General features: G+C 31.0%; 1 protein-coding gene across 1 annotated transcript in view; it reads right to left on the bottom strand.

Moving 5' to 3' along the window:
• LOC143082893 (ETS-related transcription factor Elf-3-like) overlaps positions 1-19,168 on the bottom strand; it is a 56,627-nt gene extending 37,459 nt beyond the window's left edge. Inside the window, exon 1 of the mRNA XM_076258880.1 lies at positions 19,051-19,168. Coding sequence (XP_076114995.1) covers positions 19,051-19,057 — 7 coding nt within the window. The 5' untranslated portion in view covers positions 19,058-19,168. The remainder of the gene's footprint in view (positions 1-19,050) is intronic.
• Between the last annotated feature and the right edge of the window lie 368 nt (positions 19,169-19,536).

Raw genomic sequence — 19,536 nt, 5'->3', positions numbered from 1 at the left:
ATAAATGTAGGCAATTTTGTATATTTCAGAATTTTGAAAAATTCATACGTGGATAGCTGACAGTAATATGAGAAAGAATTTCCTTGTTTGGTATATCGTTGTGATGTTGTTTTATTGATAAAGTAAGCAATAGGCGCGTGTGTTTGTTTATCTTAAGATCAAACTAGGAAAAATGTTAACAAAATACGGTATTGCTATGTCAACATAATACTCTAACTAATTTTGGTTTCATTTGCACTTTTAAAAAATTTATGATTTTATTTTGGATCTTGACATTTTCATTTTTCAAAAATAAGCATTCATCATTTGTTTATCTTTTGCTAGGGGCATTTAGAATTTGATTTGAAAATTCTTAAAATCTCATTAACTTTAATAATTTACATAACATAGTGTCTATAACTCCGGATCAGCATGTCTAATGCCTTAAGAATCGTCATGTATGGTAAATGAAGAAGAAGAACAAATTTCTATGAATACGATAAGAAAATATAGCCCAGTGGTTGTTTTGTCGTAGAAATACAGAAAAACTTTTTGTATACCTACATTTTTTATGTCATAGACTTAATTTGGTCATTTTTATAAAAATATTTTATTTCATACATTTTTGAAACTTTTCGAGCATGGTGAATTGATTACCCAACAATCTTAAATGGCAGCTAGATTATTCTTTCTTCTTTTTGTGGCGTAAACGTCAAGGAAAGCAGCAGATATTAGACATTTCATGCCTGAATCAAAAAAAATATGCGAAATAGCTGTTATTATAAAAAAAAAATAAAAAAAGATTTCACTGATTTGTTTTGTTTGCCATCATTACATATAGCATTAATTATATTTTGTCTGTTTTGTTAGTTCAAATTGTACATGCTTTGTTTGTCCATTCCGTATACTGACATAAGGGGACGACCATTTGATATTCTGGGGTGGGGGGGGGGGAGGAGGATTTGTTTTTGATCGGTTGTTTGTTTTTGTAAACTAAGAGGACAGATTATTCATTTTCTGCACTATTGAAGCAAGATTTTTCATTTTCATTAAAGCAAGGGACTGATTATTCATTTTCACAACTATATTTTTGATATTCGAAAACATACAATTTTGTAAATGATTTGTTTATTATAAATAATACATATAAGTATAGTCAAGTCATTATGTACCATTTAATTAGATTAACCATCCCCCTCTGAAGAAATGAATCTTTAAATTCCCAACTGCATATACATGTATTGCATACATACATAGTATTAAAGTTTAGTTATAACTAGGCACTTTTAAATGTATTGGCAAATATACTACGACGAGCGGAGCGAGGAAAAAAAATTTTTGAAGGGTTTTGGAGCCACTGAAGGCCCAAGAAGCTATAGAAAAAATGATGCAAAATCATGCTTTCTGGGTGTTCCGAAGACCCTTTCATAATCTGAAAATGAAGTTTTGTTTTAATAATTTTTTGACAATATTTTGGTCTCAAAACAAAATGTATAAATTCAGTGTAAGACTGAAGTTTCTAGGGACAACATCAAAAGACCCAATGTGCATGATAAAGCAAAAATGGAATTCACATAGTTAAGCCTGTGGCTGCTGTTTTTTTTTAAACTCATGATCAAGTTCATAACAAAATTACTAGATTACAAAAGGAATGCAACACTAACAGAATACAGAAGGGCAATCAATGAACAAAAGACAAATAAATAAGAAACATCGATCCTGAAAAATCGGGGCTATAAGTCTGAGGGAAAACAGAACTTTCTTCTTGCAAGGCCGTGAACACAATTTGATATGGAGACAAGCATTTGGTTTTGAAATTTTGTAGTTAGGCCCTGTTAAAATAAAGGTGAGGTAAGGTTTCCTGAGACAATATACCTCAAGTTAAATGAAACCAATTTTCAGACATTTCAAGTATATTTAAATAAATATTAATACTTTTGTTATTAAAAAATTTGGGAAGTTTTTCCCGATTTTTTTGGGGAAAAAAGATGAATTTATGAAGAATCTGGTGCCATCTCATACTTTTGATTAGACCTGCTGAGTTATTTATTTTCTATACATTGCAAGTCAGATAATTTATTTTCAAACTACCACAGATCAAACCATTTATTTTTGTGATTATCAAGGCTGAGTTATCTATTTTCAAAATCCTCCTGCCCCCCCCCCCCCCAGAATATGAAATGGTCGTCCCCTAACGCACAGTCCTATAAAGTTGTCATACAGGCAAAATCCATTTTATGCAAAGTTAGCTTACTTATTACTTCAAACTTATAATAACCGTTTAAATCATTTCTTATATACTTAGACGTCATTTGGTCACTGATGAAAGTTGTCCCATTGGCAATCACACCATACCTTGTTTTTAGTTATCAAAGGTACCAGGATTATAATTTAGTACGCCAGACGCGCGTTTCGTCTACATAAGACTCATCAGTGACGCTCATATCAAAATAGTTATAAACCAAACAAATACAAAGTTGAAGAGCATTGAGGATCCAAAATTCCAAAAAGTTGTGCCAACTACGGCTAAGGTAATCTATGCCTGGGATAAGAAAATCCTTAGTTTTTCGAAAAAATCAAAGTTTTATAAACAGGAAATTTATAAAAAAAAAAAATGACCACATAATTGATTACATTCTTTTAGATAAAATTTTGACACATAACCATTTCTACGCTTTCGGATTAAGTAGAGTTGTGATCGCTTATTTTTGCCACAGAAAATATAACATATTTTCAAAATTGGGAGGTGATACAATATACCATGTTGAAATCTACATATGTTAACAAATAATCAGTAATTGTGAAGAAGAAAAAAAAAACATTATAATTGAACATGCAGCACAAACCGATCCATTGACTGACAAAAACCAAACAGAGGCTACTTAATCAGAGGAAGTAGCCTACTATAATCGGTAGCACAACTGAATACTCTAAAATACTGTGGTAAATGAAAGCATCTCATCACGATTAAAGATAATCCTGTTTTCGACCAAAAAAAATGTTTTTTTTTATCATTCAATATATGGCAATACTGATTATATCGGCCAGTCTATTTATAGAACTGTGTCGGTGCAAAGGGAAACACCACAAACTACTAGTTCATTTTAGTAGAAGCGTATCAGAAACATAATGGTTTAATATTATTGACAAAAAGAAAAAAAGTGGATCTGGAAGGCTGAATTTGCAAGCTACACAATCGTCATACATATCCTGTGCATATTAGTTTCTATTACGAATATTCTGTGCTTTGAAAAACGGAAGACCTTTTAATTATAGACCAAAATTTGTGAATTTAAAAGTGCGTATACATCATTTATAAAAATTCATGAAGAATAAGAATCATTTGAATAAATGGATGTAAAGATTTTTTTCTGCAAATGTATAGAAGTCAAACGGACAATAATATATAATTTGCTATATACTCTCCCTAGTTTTGTGTTGCAAAGAACCGGAATTTCATTGCTGTATTTATCAAAATATTCTCTTTGACAATATTTATTCAATAAAAACACCATAAATATTATTCAGATTTACATTTTTTCCGAGTTTCATCTTGTAATATGTTTTATTGATTCTTATTACAGCTGTTTCGAAAAGTACAACTCGTTCCAGGATAAATGTCAACCATACAGACTCGACCCTGAACGTATAAAATCTGAATTTGATATTGGGAAATCAGTTTTACAAGTCTGTTGTCTGCCATTAAAACATCAGCTAATTATTTTAGTGCAAACGCTATATGTGACATTCTATTTCAATAATTGACAATTGCTTTATAATTTTAAACAGCGGGTTCCATGCAAAAGAAGAAAACATAGCATTCAGTTTATCTATAAATACGTTGATACCCAGTACAAAATAAAAAAATAAACATGTTTAACATGTTTAAAATGTTTCAGAGCAACTCAGTGGAAAGCCATCCAATACAAAGTTTACCCATGACGTATAGTACATATGTTTTATTCTACTTTTATGTAAATATATTTTGAGTAGGAAGTAACGACATGAAAGAAAAGTTAGTGAATAAAAGAAACGTCATAAGAATAGGAACAAAAAATGCAAAAAGACCCAGGCCATCAATATGAAGGCATTGTGTCATGATTGTACTTTGCAAGGACGTCTTCAGTTCTATAAAATAAACCTTCGTAAGTCCGTATCGTTTTCTTTAACGTGTGTTTTCGGATATTTTTGTTTAACTATCAATGGTGAACCCCGAACTTATAATACTATTGAAAACATTGCCATGCAAACAGCCATTCAAAGTTTCCCACAGATTCTTTTGGAAATTGCTACGAGAAAATGGAGAATTCTTTAGATTATAACTTTTTGTCATTGTTTAAGGCCGTATGGTGTCATACAGTTGCCGTCAGTTACTAGACGCTTCGCTTTGACTGATGGTTATTTGTCTCGTCGACAACCATACCACATCAGCTTATATTTTAATAGTATATAATCTCCATTTGGTCGAGATTTAGGATGGATTGTTCATTGATTTCTATCATATTAATATCTTTTACTATTAATTTGAAGCAGCTGCGGACATTGTTTCAACGATTACATTTCTCAGTTTAACAAGTGCTTATTATATAATCTTAATGTTTAGGTCTGGGAATAAAATAACATTTATAATGCATACAATAGGTTTAAGTTAACATTTATAATGCATACAATAGGTTTAAGTTAACATTTATAATGCATACAATAGGTTTAAGTTAACATTTATAATGCATACAATAGGTTTAAGTTAACATTTATAATGCATACAATAGGTTTAAGTTAACATTTATAATGCATACAATAGGTTTAAGTTAACATTTATAATGCATACAATAGGTTTAAGTTACTTTTAGTGACGTTTAGTCGTCAGTTATAGTCAATGATAGTAAATTACCCAACATCAAAAGATAAAGTAAAACTAAGTCTATGCTAAATCGGTCAAGAGGGTAAACGCTTATAACACATATTCAACGTACTACAATTGAGAATGGACTAAGTTGTTTCATAACGGTTTATTTTTCTATGCAGATGACCCCCGTATGTATATGCCATGATATTGCTGTGTGGGACGTAAAATTCACAGCCACGTCCGTTCCTTGTGGGAATTAAAATGAGATGCTTCGTTTTTTGTTTGAGTGCCACGCGTTTTGCACCTAGTATAACTGCTTCAGACTTTGTAGGTAACCCAGTGTCTGGCAAAATTTTCCCTGGTATTCAAATTGTCCCAGTCAACTTATTACGCTTCATATACCTAACTAGGTTACTGTTAAAGTCGTTGTCGTCCGTTTAAAGCATAAAGTATTGGCCAGTGGCTGTTCAAATTATAACCGTTAGGTAATATGAATGAACGGAAATGTGGTGTTTACTACAACGAGACCTTAAATATTTTAATTCGTAATGAGTCGACGGATACCGACGTTCCATGACAATAGCAAAGTTCCAATATCACTACGAAAAAATAAAATCACAAAAATACTGAACTCCGAGGAAAATTCATACCGGAAAGTCCCTAATTAAATGTCAAAATTAAATGATAAAACACATCAAACGAAGATATACACACGGAAACATTGCTAAGAACATGATTGTTAACTGCTATTGAGATATAAGATAAGGCGTAGCACAAACTGTTGCCTTTTGGATTAAAGTCGCTTTTAAAAGTTTTAAGTTGATGATAAAAAATGTACATATACAAGTATTTATTTGGGATGGACTTAAGTGTAGTGGATTAGGTATAACTCTTTAAGAAGGAGCTTGCGACTTTGTTTGATGGTGTATTATATTTAAGTATTACAAAGTTTTTCCTCATTAAAATCACACAATAAGGGTGCTTCCTACAAGGGCTTTGACGTGTCAAATTTGATAAAGATTACAACACAATCATAGCCTACGCGCTTGAAAAGATGCTTCTGGTTTTATTTTAGGGAAAGTACTTTCGTCACATTGCCATTTGTATAGAGTACAAAGAATAACAGTTAATTTTGTTGTTATCTAATCCAAAGCTTAAATATATAAAACGGCACTATGGATACGATTTACAGAATCCAAATCAAATCTTCCTAGTCTATTTGCAATTTTTATGAAAATGTTAGAAAGGATAACTAAATAAAGTAGGTGAAAGAGCAAATGTGCTTACCACCTTGAAAAAAATTGTTTCAATTAATTATCTATTTTTTTTTATTCTAATGCAACCTTCAAGTTTTAAAAAATAATTACGTAAAGTATTAAGCCAACTGGTCATTGTTTACTCATATCACATCTTCTTATTTTTATATTGACAAGAGGGCCCAGAAATGAAAAGGTTTGGAATATATTTCCAAGATCTACTTGTATTATAAAAACTTAAAGACTATCGACTAAATCTGCATTTTAAGTCGATATGAAATTGTAGATTTTCTAGTTAGAATGAATAGATTAAGGTGACAGTCATTTGCCGATGATCATGTCTCGGAAATCGACAAACAAACACTGAGGGAGTCAAATTAACTTCAAAAAGTATAGACCAGGTGCTTCTCCTGCTATGCATGCAGTACCCGTCATTAGAAAAAGTTAATCATACGACGTGTAATTTGTTATGGTAACCTGATTTCTATACAATAGAGACAAAATAATACGGTATATCATAACTCAACGGAAAGTATTGTTTTCCTTCTGATTTTTTTGTTGTTCCCATTTGAAATACATTAGGAAAGGCGTCGACTGCAAATAATAAAAACGAGCCATCCATGTTGTTCTCTTTAATGAGCACAGTGAGACTCAAACGAAGGAGTCGTGTACAAATGTAGCTCTAGAAATGATACATGCAAATTATGCAATATGCGCAGTCTCCAAAACTGTGTTTGAAAGGTAAAAATGCGTTCTGGAACATGTTTCATTTATCCTTCTATTATTTATAAAAAATGATATCTGAAATATTTGAAATATATACTGAAAAGGTTTGTGGCGTTAAATTCATGTAAACAATTATAACAGTAACTAGAACACACCCGTGATATCGCGGGTCCGTGACTGAATTAAAGTATAAAACTATGCGCAAGCCTTATCTTAGTATTAGTACTGTCATCTGATAAAGTCATGCCGATTATATGATACACAATTTTCTCTGCTTTCAAATCTTTCTGTTTGAACCCGTCGAACTGGAACTTATCAATTATTGGTAATATTAAATATTTGGAAAACAAAAGGTCCTGGAATGGAGTATTTTTTAATCAACAGCATTGTCTTATATTAGTTATAAATAAAGTTGAATTCTTTGATTCGCTTTTTTACGTCATGCCCGCTAACAAATTGAAACTTATTTTTAGTCCAGATTTTTAGTATTCGTACTGTTATCTTAGAAATGCTTACGGATTAAAATACTACAATAGGTAACAATTTGACAATTTAGTAGTGTCAACCCAGTGATTATGACCCGTTTATATAGCATATCAATCCTGAATACACCGTTTGGTGGTGCGCCTGTCAGATGCGGAACGTACAGATAAGGTAATAGGTAACAGGTGATTATACTATTGGTATCGGTATCGGACTCGACCCGCAACTTCCTAATTATTGGCGATATTAATTACGTGGAAAACAAAAGGGCCTGGAGTGGTGTAATTTTTAATCTACACCTTTGTACTATATTAGTTGTATATAAAGTTGAATTCTTTGATTCGTCGTTTTTACGTGATGACGGCTGACAAATTGGACCTCGTAATTTTAGTATTATAGATAACATCTAGTTGAAACTCCGTCCATTTGTTTAAGTATACAAAGAATACATATCAAACGTATCACAATGCATGAAATATAATAACTTTTAAAAAAAAAATTTATAGACTGGGGACGATATTGTCATATTGTATGGATCCTATCTGTTATTGCCCAGTCGCTAACTGTTATTTTTTCCCGCTGTGTTGTTGTCTTGTTGAGGTTACAACTCCTTCTATTCATATCACAATTAGTAATACTACTCTTGGTATATGGTGCCGTTTTTTGTAGGTTTATTTTCAATTATTGTTCTTATAACTATATTTTATATTTTATAGATTTAAATCTTTATCACTGAAAAGATCTGTGTTCATTAAAGTGCAGTTAAGTAATATTGGAGTTTAATCAAACAATTTATATTACCCGCCTGCTATTTCTGTATGAACTTTTCCTCTAAGATTTCATATTCTTCCCATAACATGACTCAAATGGAGCATTATAATTTAGTTACTGCAATGAGGCATGAACGTAGCATTTTGTTGCTGAAATAGGGCATTTACATTATAGTTATGTAACTGAAATGGGCCATCACCGTATTATAATTTTATTAATTCAGAGGGATTATTTTCTTTTCAATGCTTTGAGATGAAGGATAATGTATTTGTATATCAAGCAGGCGAAAAGTAAATAGTTAACTGTACTACATTCATTTAAAATATACATTTCATTTTGACCTTGACACTGTATATTTTGTTGAATTATTTCTAATTTCATTATTTTAGGTAATTTTAAAAGTAATATTAGGCATTACCGGTATAAAGATATAAAAGAGAATAGCATTTCATATAACAATCAGATAACAGGAACTCGTAGTCAATGGTAAGACGACAAATATATGAAATAACTTAAAGGACATAGTTTTCTATAATGAACAAGCTTCGTTGGGTCTATCAACCGTGATAAACTGACCCTCTGGTGGAGTATAAGTCAATGAGTTAGCTACTCCAAATAAAAATACACCATTTACAACTAATATTTCTTCCTTAGTTATGCTGTTTCATTTCTGTCCTTGGTTGAAAAAAACAGGAATGAGCGCTTAAAACATGGTTATTACTGCCGCATTATTTCTGTACAAGTCAAGAGCCCGTAATTTCGTATTGTCGAGGATTGTTGTCTGGCAATTTGATTTTCTTTATTTTTTTCATAAATCTCTCGTTTGAATTTTACACTTTGTCATGTTGTGCCTTTTATAACTGACGTTAAGGTACATGGGGTTTGCTTGCAGTTGAAAGCTATATAATGAATAATCATATCCCATCTCCTGTGTTTATATACAGTATATTATATAGTTTTTCATAAATAATGAAAAAGTAAAATAACAAAAATACTGAACTCAGAGGAAAATCAATTCGGAAAGTCCATAATCACATGGCAAAATCAAATAACAAAACGTATCAAAAACGAATGGACAAGAACTGTCATATTCCTGACTTGGTACAGGCATTTTCAAATGTAGAAAATGGTGGATTGAACCTGGTTTTATAGCTAGCTAAACATCTCACTTGTATGACAGTCGCATCAATTCCATTAAATTGTCACCGATGCGTGATCAAAACAAACAGATACAATAGTTAAAAATGTCAAAAATAGGGGTACAGCAGTCAACATTGTGTTATCATCCTAATCACTATAAAAACAACCAATGTAACGAAGAAGCACAAAAAGGCATACATCAAATTAACATCCTCATTTTGATTATATTATACGATTTTATTTGTCTATGTAAAATGCACCCATCAAGGAAGGAGGGTTTTGAGTACTGGTGTAAAATTGCGCGTTTGAAATTCGCACAGGTAGACATGAAATAATTTTGTCGCTCAAAGTATGACGGGATGCATAAAAATGAAGATGATAAACAACGTCAGTACGCAAAAGCAATGTGAATATATTTAATGATTTAATTCATTGAACAAGTAAAATATTTTATGTTAACCCAAGTTTAAGCAATTTTATAATACTTGTTTTAATTCTACGATCAAGCTCAATCTCTTAACTTTAAAAGCATACTAAGGTCGAACGGTAAGGCTAAGGTATTGTGCCATGCAAACTCACGTTTCACGTTTCTCGTACGATAATGTGTTCGGAATATATGTTTGGTGTCTCTTGATAGATGTAGGTCTCGATATATATGAAATAGATGCCGTCGTTTTAGAAAGGCTGTTCGTTCTTTTTAATTACAAAAATTTCAAAAGGATCCTTAACTGCCAAGTTAGCTCATTATAGGTAACATAGAATTATAATAATTTAATAGAAAGCACATCATCTTTAAAGCTGGGTCTAAAGGTAAAAAAAAAATGGACTCCCATTTATCTTTTTTTAATAATCTTTGATGAATGTTTCTTTATGCACGTTAAATCCATAAAGATCTTAACACTCCTTGCGCCTGTGGGAATGCATATATATACTATCTTTTGATTTGTGGGTGATATTTTCTTAACCGAGTATCAAAATTCTAAAAGTATCTTCCTCTGAATACCTTCTCCTTACAATTGATGTGCCAAATTAGCATCAATATTATGCGGTAGTTATAAATTTGTATATATATATATATATTAGACTCAGATCGACGTCCGGCCTCAAATCGACGTCCGTTTTTCAAATCGACGTCCGTTTCTCAAATCGACGTCTAAATCTGACGATACATTCTCAAATCGACGTCTAATATTTTGATACCTTTATCGCTGTCCAATGTGACGGAATTTATTGACAAAACTACGCATGATTGATTGTAGTCCTCTCTAATCGATGTCTAATGTCTATAAATAATAAATTCCTGGACTTATTTGTTAACACTTATGCATACATGTTTTGTAGGGTTCAAACATTTATACCTACTTTCCATATAGATTTTTTCAACCCGAAATGAGTATCATGCATATTAAAGTTTATCTTGATAAAAAGTTAATCGAATCGATCTACACAGTAGTGTGTCATTCCTATTCATGTTAATAAATAACATGCATGTAAGTGTATGTCAAGAGAAAGCAACCTAACGACAAATAAAACCAAACGACATCTATAGGACAATATGTAATCTTCAACAATAGACAAAATAAAGAAGTACAGCCAATGTTTTTTTTTTTTTTTTTTTGTATTATAAATCGGACTCTGTAAGATACTTTACAACAAATTTCTGATTTTTAAACCTGGAGTGAAACATTTACGCAAAAAGTTTTCGATGGATTTTGTCTGTCATTTTTGTTTTTCGGATTTTTTTTTTTTTTATAAATAAGACCGTTAATTTTCTTATTTGAAATGTTTGCATCATTCGTATCATAACACATCTTATTTTTATGCAATCTCTGAAATTAAAAAAAAAATGATATCACAACCTGTTTACATATTTAGTCTAGTATATTGTAAGTCTTTTAAAAAAAACTTTATTTTTAAATAGATTCTATTTGTCACCAATAATATGTTTAAAGGTCTAAAAGTTTCAGCTGCTGTCGGTTCTGGTCAATTATGTATTCTGTGTCCAAAACGGACGTTGATTAGAGAAGCTAAAAATTGGCCGTCGATTAGAGAAGCCAAAAAATGGACATCGATTTGATAAACATAAAATTGGTCGTCGATTTGGAAGGATATTTTATTGTGACGTCAGATTTGGACGTCGATTTGAGGAACGGACGTCGATAAGAGACCGGACGTCGATCTGAGTCTTACATTTATATGCATTGGGATGTTTTATGCGGCGTGGGACGTTTGCGCTTTTTGGTAGGACATTTGCGGATTTTTTTTAATAGACACTTTCGCTTCGATTTATAGGACATTTTCGCTTTTTATAAAAGGACACTTGCGCTTTTATTTAGGACATTTGCGCTTTTTATATAGGACATTTGCGCTTTTTATTTAGAACATTTGTGCTTTTACAATATTTGCTTCGACTGACTCTCCTCCTATTTTATTCGGGCTTAGGACCGGTAGGTTTGACGTGGCAGATGTAAAGTCATTATTTTCATTATGGTTAATTTCATAGCTTGAGATCGTATTTAAAAGTTATTTGATAGCACATTATATTATATATAGGTTTAACATTCAAAAGACATTAAGACGTGTATAAGCATCATATTTCTGACCATATTGTTTAAGTGTAAGACGTGTATAAGTATCATATTTCTGACCATATTGTTTAAGTGTAAGACGTGTATAAGCATCATATTTCTGACCATATTGTTTAAGTGTAAGACGTGTATAAGCATCATATTTCTGACCATATTGTTTAAGTGTAAGACGTGTATAAGCATCATATTTCTGACCATATTGTTTAAGTGTAAGACGTGTATAAGCATCATATTTCTGACCATATTGTTTAAGTGTAAGACGTGTATAAGCATCATATTTCTGACCATATTGTTTAAGTGTAAGACGTGTATAATTATCATATTTCTGACCATATTGTTTAAGTGTAAGACGTGTATAAGCATCATATTTCTGACCATATTGTTTAAGTGTAAGACGTGTATAAGCATCATATTTCTGACCATATTGTTTAAGTGTAAGACGTGTATAAGCATCATATTTCTGACCATATTGTTTAAGTGTAAGACGTGTATAAGCATCATATTTCTGGCCATATTGTTTAAGTGTAAGACGTGTATAAGCATCATATTTCTGACCATATTGTTTAAGTGTAAGACGTGTATAAGCATCATATTTCTGGCCATATTGTTTAAGTGTAAGACGTGTATAAGCATCATATTTCTGGCCATATTGTTTAAGTGTAAGACGTGTATAAGCATCATATTTCTGGCCATATTGTTTAAGTGTAAGACGTGTATAAGCATCATATTTTTGACTATATTGTTTAAGTGTAAGACGTGTATAAGCATCATATTTCTGACCATATTGTTTAAGTGTAAGACGTGTATAAGCATCATATTTCTGACCATATTGTTTAAGTGTAAGACGTGTATAAGCATAATATTTCTGACCATATTGTTTAAGTGTAAGACGTGTATAAGCATCATATTTCTGGCCATATTGTTTAAGTGTAAGACGTGTATAAGCATCATATTTCTGACCATATTGTTTAAGTGTAAGACGTGTATAAGCATCATATTTCTGACCATATTGTTTAAGTGTAAGACGTGTATAAGTATCATATTTCTGACCATATTGTTTAAGTGTAAGACGTGTATAAGCATCATATTTCTGACCATATTGTTTAAGTGTAAGACGTGTATAAGCATCATATTTCTGACCATATTGTTTAAGTGTAAGACGTGTATAAGCATCATATTTCTGACCATATTGTTTAAGTGTAAAACGTGTATAAGCATCATATTTCTGACCATATTGTTTAAGTGTAAGACGTGTATAAGCATCATATTTCTGACCATATTGTTTAAGTGTAAGACGTGTATAATTATCATATTTCTGACCATATTGTTTAAGTGTAAGACGTGTATAAGCATAATATTTCTGACCATATTGTTTAAGTGTAAGACGTGTATAAGCATCATATTTCTGACCATATTGTTTAAGTGTAAGACGTGTATAAGCATCATATTTCTGACCATATTGTTTAAGTGTAAAACGTGTATAAGCATCATATTTCTGACCATATTGTTTAAGTGTAAGACGTGTATAAGCATCATATTTCTGACCATATTGTTTAAGTGTAAGACGTGTATAAGCATCATATTTCTGACCATATTGTTTAAGTGTAAGACGTGTATAAGCATCATATTTCTGACCATATTGTTTAAGTGTTTTCAAATGACAAAAGTGCAAAATATTTATCCATATGACCCTATTCAATATGTATTTTCTTTATTGAATTAATGAAATTATACTTTGTTACTTTTACATGCATATTTGACTAATACGAGATTTATTGTGTAACTATCAGCCATGTTTTAGTCATTATGGAGCTGTATATATGTCATAGATGACGAATCGGTGAAATGATGTGTTAAAGAGTGTATTGTGGTGAATGAAAAGATTAGCATTTATTGAAGAAACTCGTATAAAAGTAAACATAATACTGAACGATATATATATGTCTCAAACATCTCCAGGTTTTCATGTTGAATACCAGAGTCCCTGTTTCTATCTTGGTATGATCTGGTATTATATGTAAAACAGACCATTGTTTGGAGACAACGTGTTTTTGTTGTGAATGAACATCCAATGCAGATGTATAACACGTATCTAATGCATTTATATTTCTATAGATGGTCTTAACATTAAAATCCTGTTCAAAAGTAGACACTAACTATTGTCAGAGTTAACCATTGACATCGTCCAGTGGTCAAGACAAAACTTACGACACAAAACGTTTCATTCAAATAAAATGAATGAATATCCAGGAAAACAAATTATTTTCTGTAGTAATTAATCAATCGAGTTTTGTGACATTTCTTCGCCATTAACACGTCATAATTTTTAATTAAAACAATTGAGATAAATACTGAAATCCCTTCCATTTTGTTTTACGTTTTTTTCACGCTGAGAACGTAATTTTGATCAATATTCATTTGATGTATTCGAATAAAATTTCATAATTGTTTCTAAATTAAATGAAGTATTTCGATATCGTTTCTAGAAATCTAAATAAACAATAGACAATAAAGTATGTAACTATGTTTGAAGATTTCTTACTACGAAAAGCGTATAAGCAGCCAAAATTGCCTTCAACCAGAGCCAAAGCACAGTGCTGATATTTCATTTGTAGTAATACAACGTAGTTAGAAATAGTAATACAAATGCCAAAACATACAAAAGACCAAAAATCTAACGGACAACTATAAATCGAACAGATTATGTTTAAAAAGTATCGTGTTTGTCCAATTGCTGCAATTCAGCCAAATAAAGAAACACTCGAACGAAACTGAAAGTCGCCGTTCTTTTTTTAAAAACAAAAAAAGCATAGAATTCAATAGTGTCAGCTTGAACACCTTTCATTTTCCAATTGGTAGAGACAATCAGATAAATGTTCATAAATGATTTATTATTAGACCTAATATGTGATATAGGACGAAGAGCCGAAGGCTCGAGGACTGATACTACAATTTCTAAAAAAAAAAAAGAGTCAAACTTAAACGTAGTGCTTACTTTGCAAAGTTCTGTACATCCCTAGCATCCATATAGTAATATGTTAGTGTTTCTTTATTTTTTAATACAAAAATACATATTGATCAAGATTATTGGCCGTCACAGTGAATGAACATAGACATAGACATACGGCAACATATTGCAAACACTTTTTGTACTTGTGACATAAATAAAAATTAGTTGTACTATTAAACGTACAACAATTAAGTCATAATTGTTTTCCTGTTCTAGATATTGATTCTTAAAAGTATAAATAGAAATATATTTAAAGGGGCACTAGCTACGAGATCCATAAAAAAATGATTTTTTTGTTAATCATTAATGAAAGTGAAAAAGTGAAATGATAATTCGCTTTAAGCAGCCGCTAATATGGATCGATTTTAGTCAAAATAAGCTAAGAAACATCGATGATGAATTATTCACTTGCAAGTAAATAATATCTCGAATTATTCACGTGCAAGTGAATAATTTGACCTCATTGAATCCGCATTCATGTGAACTTCAATTAACCCTTTTGTTAGAGATACTAGTAGATAACGCATTAATTGTACGTGTTATCAAAAGGAAAATAATGTCAACATGGAAAGTGAAACAAAGGCAAATCATTTGATTGACTTATTCGATCCACAAAAACTCATTGTTATACACGTAAAAATGATGATTAACATATAGCTTTAACCAATAATATGTAATTAAACAGACCTAGAAAATCTAAACTGTACGAGTTCTCTATCTATTTATATCTTTATTTATGTTTATATCGCTTACTTGTACAAATGTATATGACCATCGGCTGTATTCGGAAGTCAACTCTATAGTAAATCAAAAAAGACTACAGTACACACGAAACGATGAGTCATATTATAGAGCCCATGCCTTGTAAATTGTTTATTTTATACTTTTTTTATAATTTGAATAAATGTTTTAATATGTTATTAAGCAAATATGAGAGTCAAATCGATGAACATTAATTTGACAGCTAGTGCCCCTTTAAACCTTTTAAGATAGTTCCTTATTTGTCAAATAGTTTTTTATCACTTTTTTATTGCATAAACAAGTATTAAAACTTTTTAAACAATACATATATTTGATTGTTAATTCTGCATTTTTCATTATATACCTTTCTGCTTTTCATTATTTGTCTTTCATTTTAATGTGGTGTTTTGTCATTGTAATTGTAACGTTGACGTATGTTTTCCGGAATTTGCCGAAGTATGACGACGTATTGCAATGTGCGGTAAAGTTACAACCAAACATGCGTCAGTTTTATTCAAAACAAATATTTGCTACATGTAAATCTCAGTAAAATGGATGAGACCAAAATAAATAATACTTATGAAACCTTCTCCTCTAGACAATATAAATATATAAATATAACAATATTATTATTGGCATGCATGTATTAAGCGAAAACATGTATTGTGTATTATACGAACGACATGTATGAAATAGAAGACATTCGTCACAACTCGGCCGATTCCGTGAAGGAGAGTAGAGAATTCATCCGAGGATTGCCAATTGAATTAAAAGATAAAAGAAAAGAAAAGAGAGGCTAAGATTGAGAAATCTTATTATTCTCCGGCGATAACTAAGTTTGGTAATTTGGTAATTAATGTTTATTGAAGATGATAGCAGTCAATGTTTGAAAATTAGGACATTGCGTTTATTCGAAAGTTAAAAGTCAAAACAAGAAACAACTCATCAATACGTAAATGTATTTATTAACTATCGATAGCATAGCACATGGGTTTGTTGTTATATTGGGAACATGTGTTTTATATGTTTACAATAATATTTAAATTATTTTAGCATAACAATAAGTCACCTTAACAAAGTTAAGAGTTTAAAGTTCTTTGTATGATAGCACGGACTGGTCATTCGCGGTAAAAGTTAACATTGAAAATACATTTTCATAGCTTGACCATTCGAAGCTCAGTCTAAGTGCAGTGAAGTCCCCCCCCCCCCCTTGTGTGCATGTTTTGTATAAGTTTATAATATTGTAAATGCATCATGCTTTTTCTACAGATGTTAAAAAGTTCAAAACTTTGCTGCACTCGTCTAGGCGAGCTGTTTCCCATAGATATGTGTTCGAGTTTTTGTTCATAAATACTTTATTTGCGTTTGAGGGCACGAATAAGAAAATAAGTACAATAATTATAGACAACGAAACAATAGGACAGACTAATGAACGGACAAACAAATACAGACTGAGTAACAAACCAAAAAAGTGGGATTTTACAACAATACGTTGATATAGTTCATTGCGATACTTTTTATCACTGTATTATTAATAGACGGGTTTAGAACGAGTATATTTCATTTATTATGGTAAAAAAAGGGGGAATGATATGATATAATATTTCTATTTCAAAATATCAATATTTTAAAACTTTTGACTATATGCAAAGACTGAGGCAGTCAACAGTACTGCATACACGTTTGACAATACACAAAGGACACATGTTGTATATCAAAGATAATGTCCATACAAATATTAACTTTGTAGCAGATATAGGCGCGTACTAGAAATTGACTTATATTTTTGATATATTGTGTTGATAATAAATTGTGTATTTTTATTAAAGGACAAACCATTTTAATAAGAAGTGAAATGAACGAGACGCTGACTGCATGTAATTTTTAAATTTGTGTATTTTTATTTTGCAATTGTTTTGCAATTATTTTCAATCATTTTATAGATGTTAAATACTTTTAAGTTAAAAAAAAAATCAATTATTTAAAATATAAATTGCGATTTGGAGGTTTTATTGGACTTTAAATTAGATGTAGTTTAATCAAGGCCGTTTATATAAATATAATAGTTTTGCCTATTTCTAAAGAAGGCAAATTAAACACATTCATATATATATAATGATATTTGACGAAATAATATATTTTGAAGGAGCATTGTTAAATAAAATAATGTTTTGCATATTTTCAAAGAAGATTCCTGGCTTTTTTTCTTTCAATATATTTTTTTATCTCCTTTTATTTAAGAATCGAAACGGATGTGTTTATAAACTTTGTTATATTTAAATAACGGTATATTTCATTAATTTAATAGTGATTTATTTCTAATTTAGTTAACGTGATGGGGCATAATAATTTTCTGTTAATTTTTGTCACTCTGTTGTAGAACACTTATCATTATATTTCAATACGTATCATCAACATTGCATACTTATGGTTTACTGAAAAGGTCTCTATATACAGAGGTCTACAGAAAACACAGTGTTCTTCATAGGTGTACAGGCAAATCAGCATGAGTCGCAAGTGAATCAAAGGGGGTCAATTGCGTACGCATCAACATAGTGTCTATAATTTGAAATGCAGTGAATCTTTGGGGTTTGGAGTCTGGAGTAAAACTAGCCATATCTCTTGCACGTTAAAGACACATTTGTAGATTTCGAAAAAGGGTAGGCTAATGCCGCTACAAGGCAGCACTCGCACCCTCATAGTGGAAAGGGATTAATATAAGTTGCAAAACTTGTTTCCCAATCCACTATAAATAAATATGTTTAAACTAAAACTAGGGTAGGTACATAATCTTACCGTGAACTGCAACTCTACAGTATGAAATGATAACAAATTTGTGCCTATGCAATATGTCAAGCTTGAAACTGTAACAATACTATTAGTAAGTTTAACTTGTAGAGAAAGAATTGCAAATCTAAAATAAAGAGCAATACTGGTTAAGTTGACATACAGTACACAGCAAAACAAGACATGCAGGTCGAATTGTACAAAGTTTTTACTTTGTACAGTTTTCGATCAGCATATATCCATCTGGTAGTATTGACTAATTTAAAAGTACATGTTGGGCTCAAAACCCGTTAACATGGCGTGACAGTGGGTGAACATAGACCTAGACAGACAGTAACATATTGCAAGTACTTAAGCTACTGGGGGTATAACACGATCCTTTGTTTAATAACTATTTTTTTAATCTCTTAGTGACAAAGTTTTTTTTTTATATCTATAAAAATCTTAAATGTGGAACACTTTGCGTTGAAGATTTCGAAGTCGTTGACGGCTTATAAAACAAGATAAATTCAAATTAAACAACAACAAAAAAGGATACGGGAAAACGGAATATAGATTTCTTTAGCGAAATACATCACTTTATGCAATCATTATTTCTTACCAGTTAATATATATTCAATGTTTATACTATGAGGGAGGCTGACACTGGTATCATATAGAGTTCTGATTGATATGCCACTGTGACAAAGTGTTCTATATTGGGATAAATAAAGCTAAACTTACCTGTCATGAATGCATTTCACCTGATATTCGAATTCCTGAAAGAAATCATTTACATCTATACTTTGTTTTCTTATTCATTGAAATTGCATTAACTAAATATGTCAAAGTTTATTTTTACAATTTAATCACGTGATTTACGTTTACCGTAAAAGATCAATGAAAGAGATTTTCTTCCGGGTTTAACGTTATTGGTTTTATGACGGCCAATCAGTTTCCATGCCTACAAACATATCTGTAAGACTGTGTAGTAAATATTAGTAAAATTACAGAAATATCATTATTTTGAGGCTTGTTGAAATTAAATACATAATAAATTTCCAAATCTGATCTGTGCTGACCGCATTGTATTAAAACGGTCGAAGGATTGCCATACTGGTACATTTGTTAATTCTGTTTTCTGTGTTTAATTGCTTGAATATAGATAATTTGATTTATAAATAAAAAAGAAAAATTACATGATAACGATTTTTCAATGTTTAAGTGAAA

The sequence above is a fragment of the Mytilus galloprovincialis genome, chromosome 7 (assembly GCF_965363235.1).
Source record: "Mytilus galloprovincialis chromosome 7, xbMytGall1.hap1.1, whole genome shotgun sequence".
Classification (NCBI taxonomy): Eukaryota; Metazoa; Mollusca; class Bivalvia; order Mytilida; family Mytilidae; genus Mytilus; species Mytilus galloprovincialis.
The sequence above is the reverse complement of the archived record's forward strand: the minus strand, read 5'-3'. Positions and strand labels throughout refer to the sequence as shown.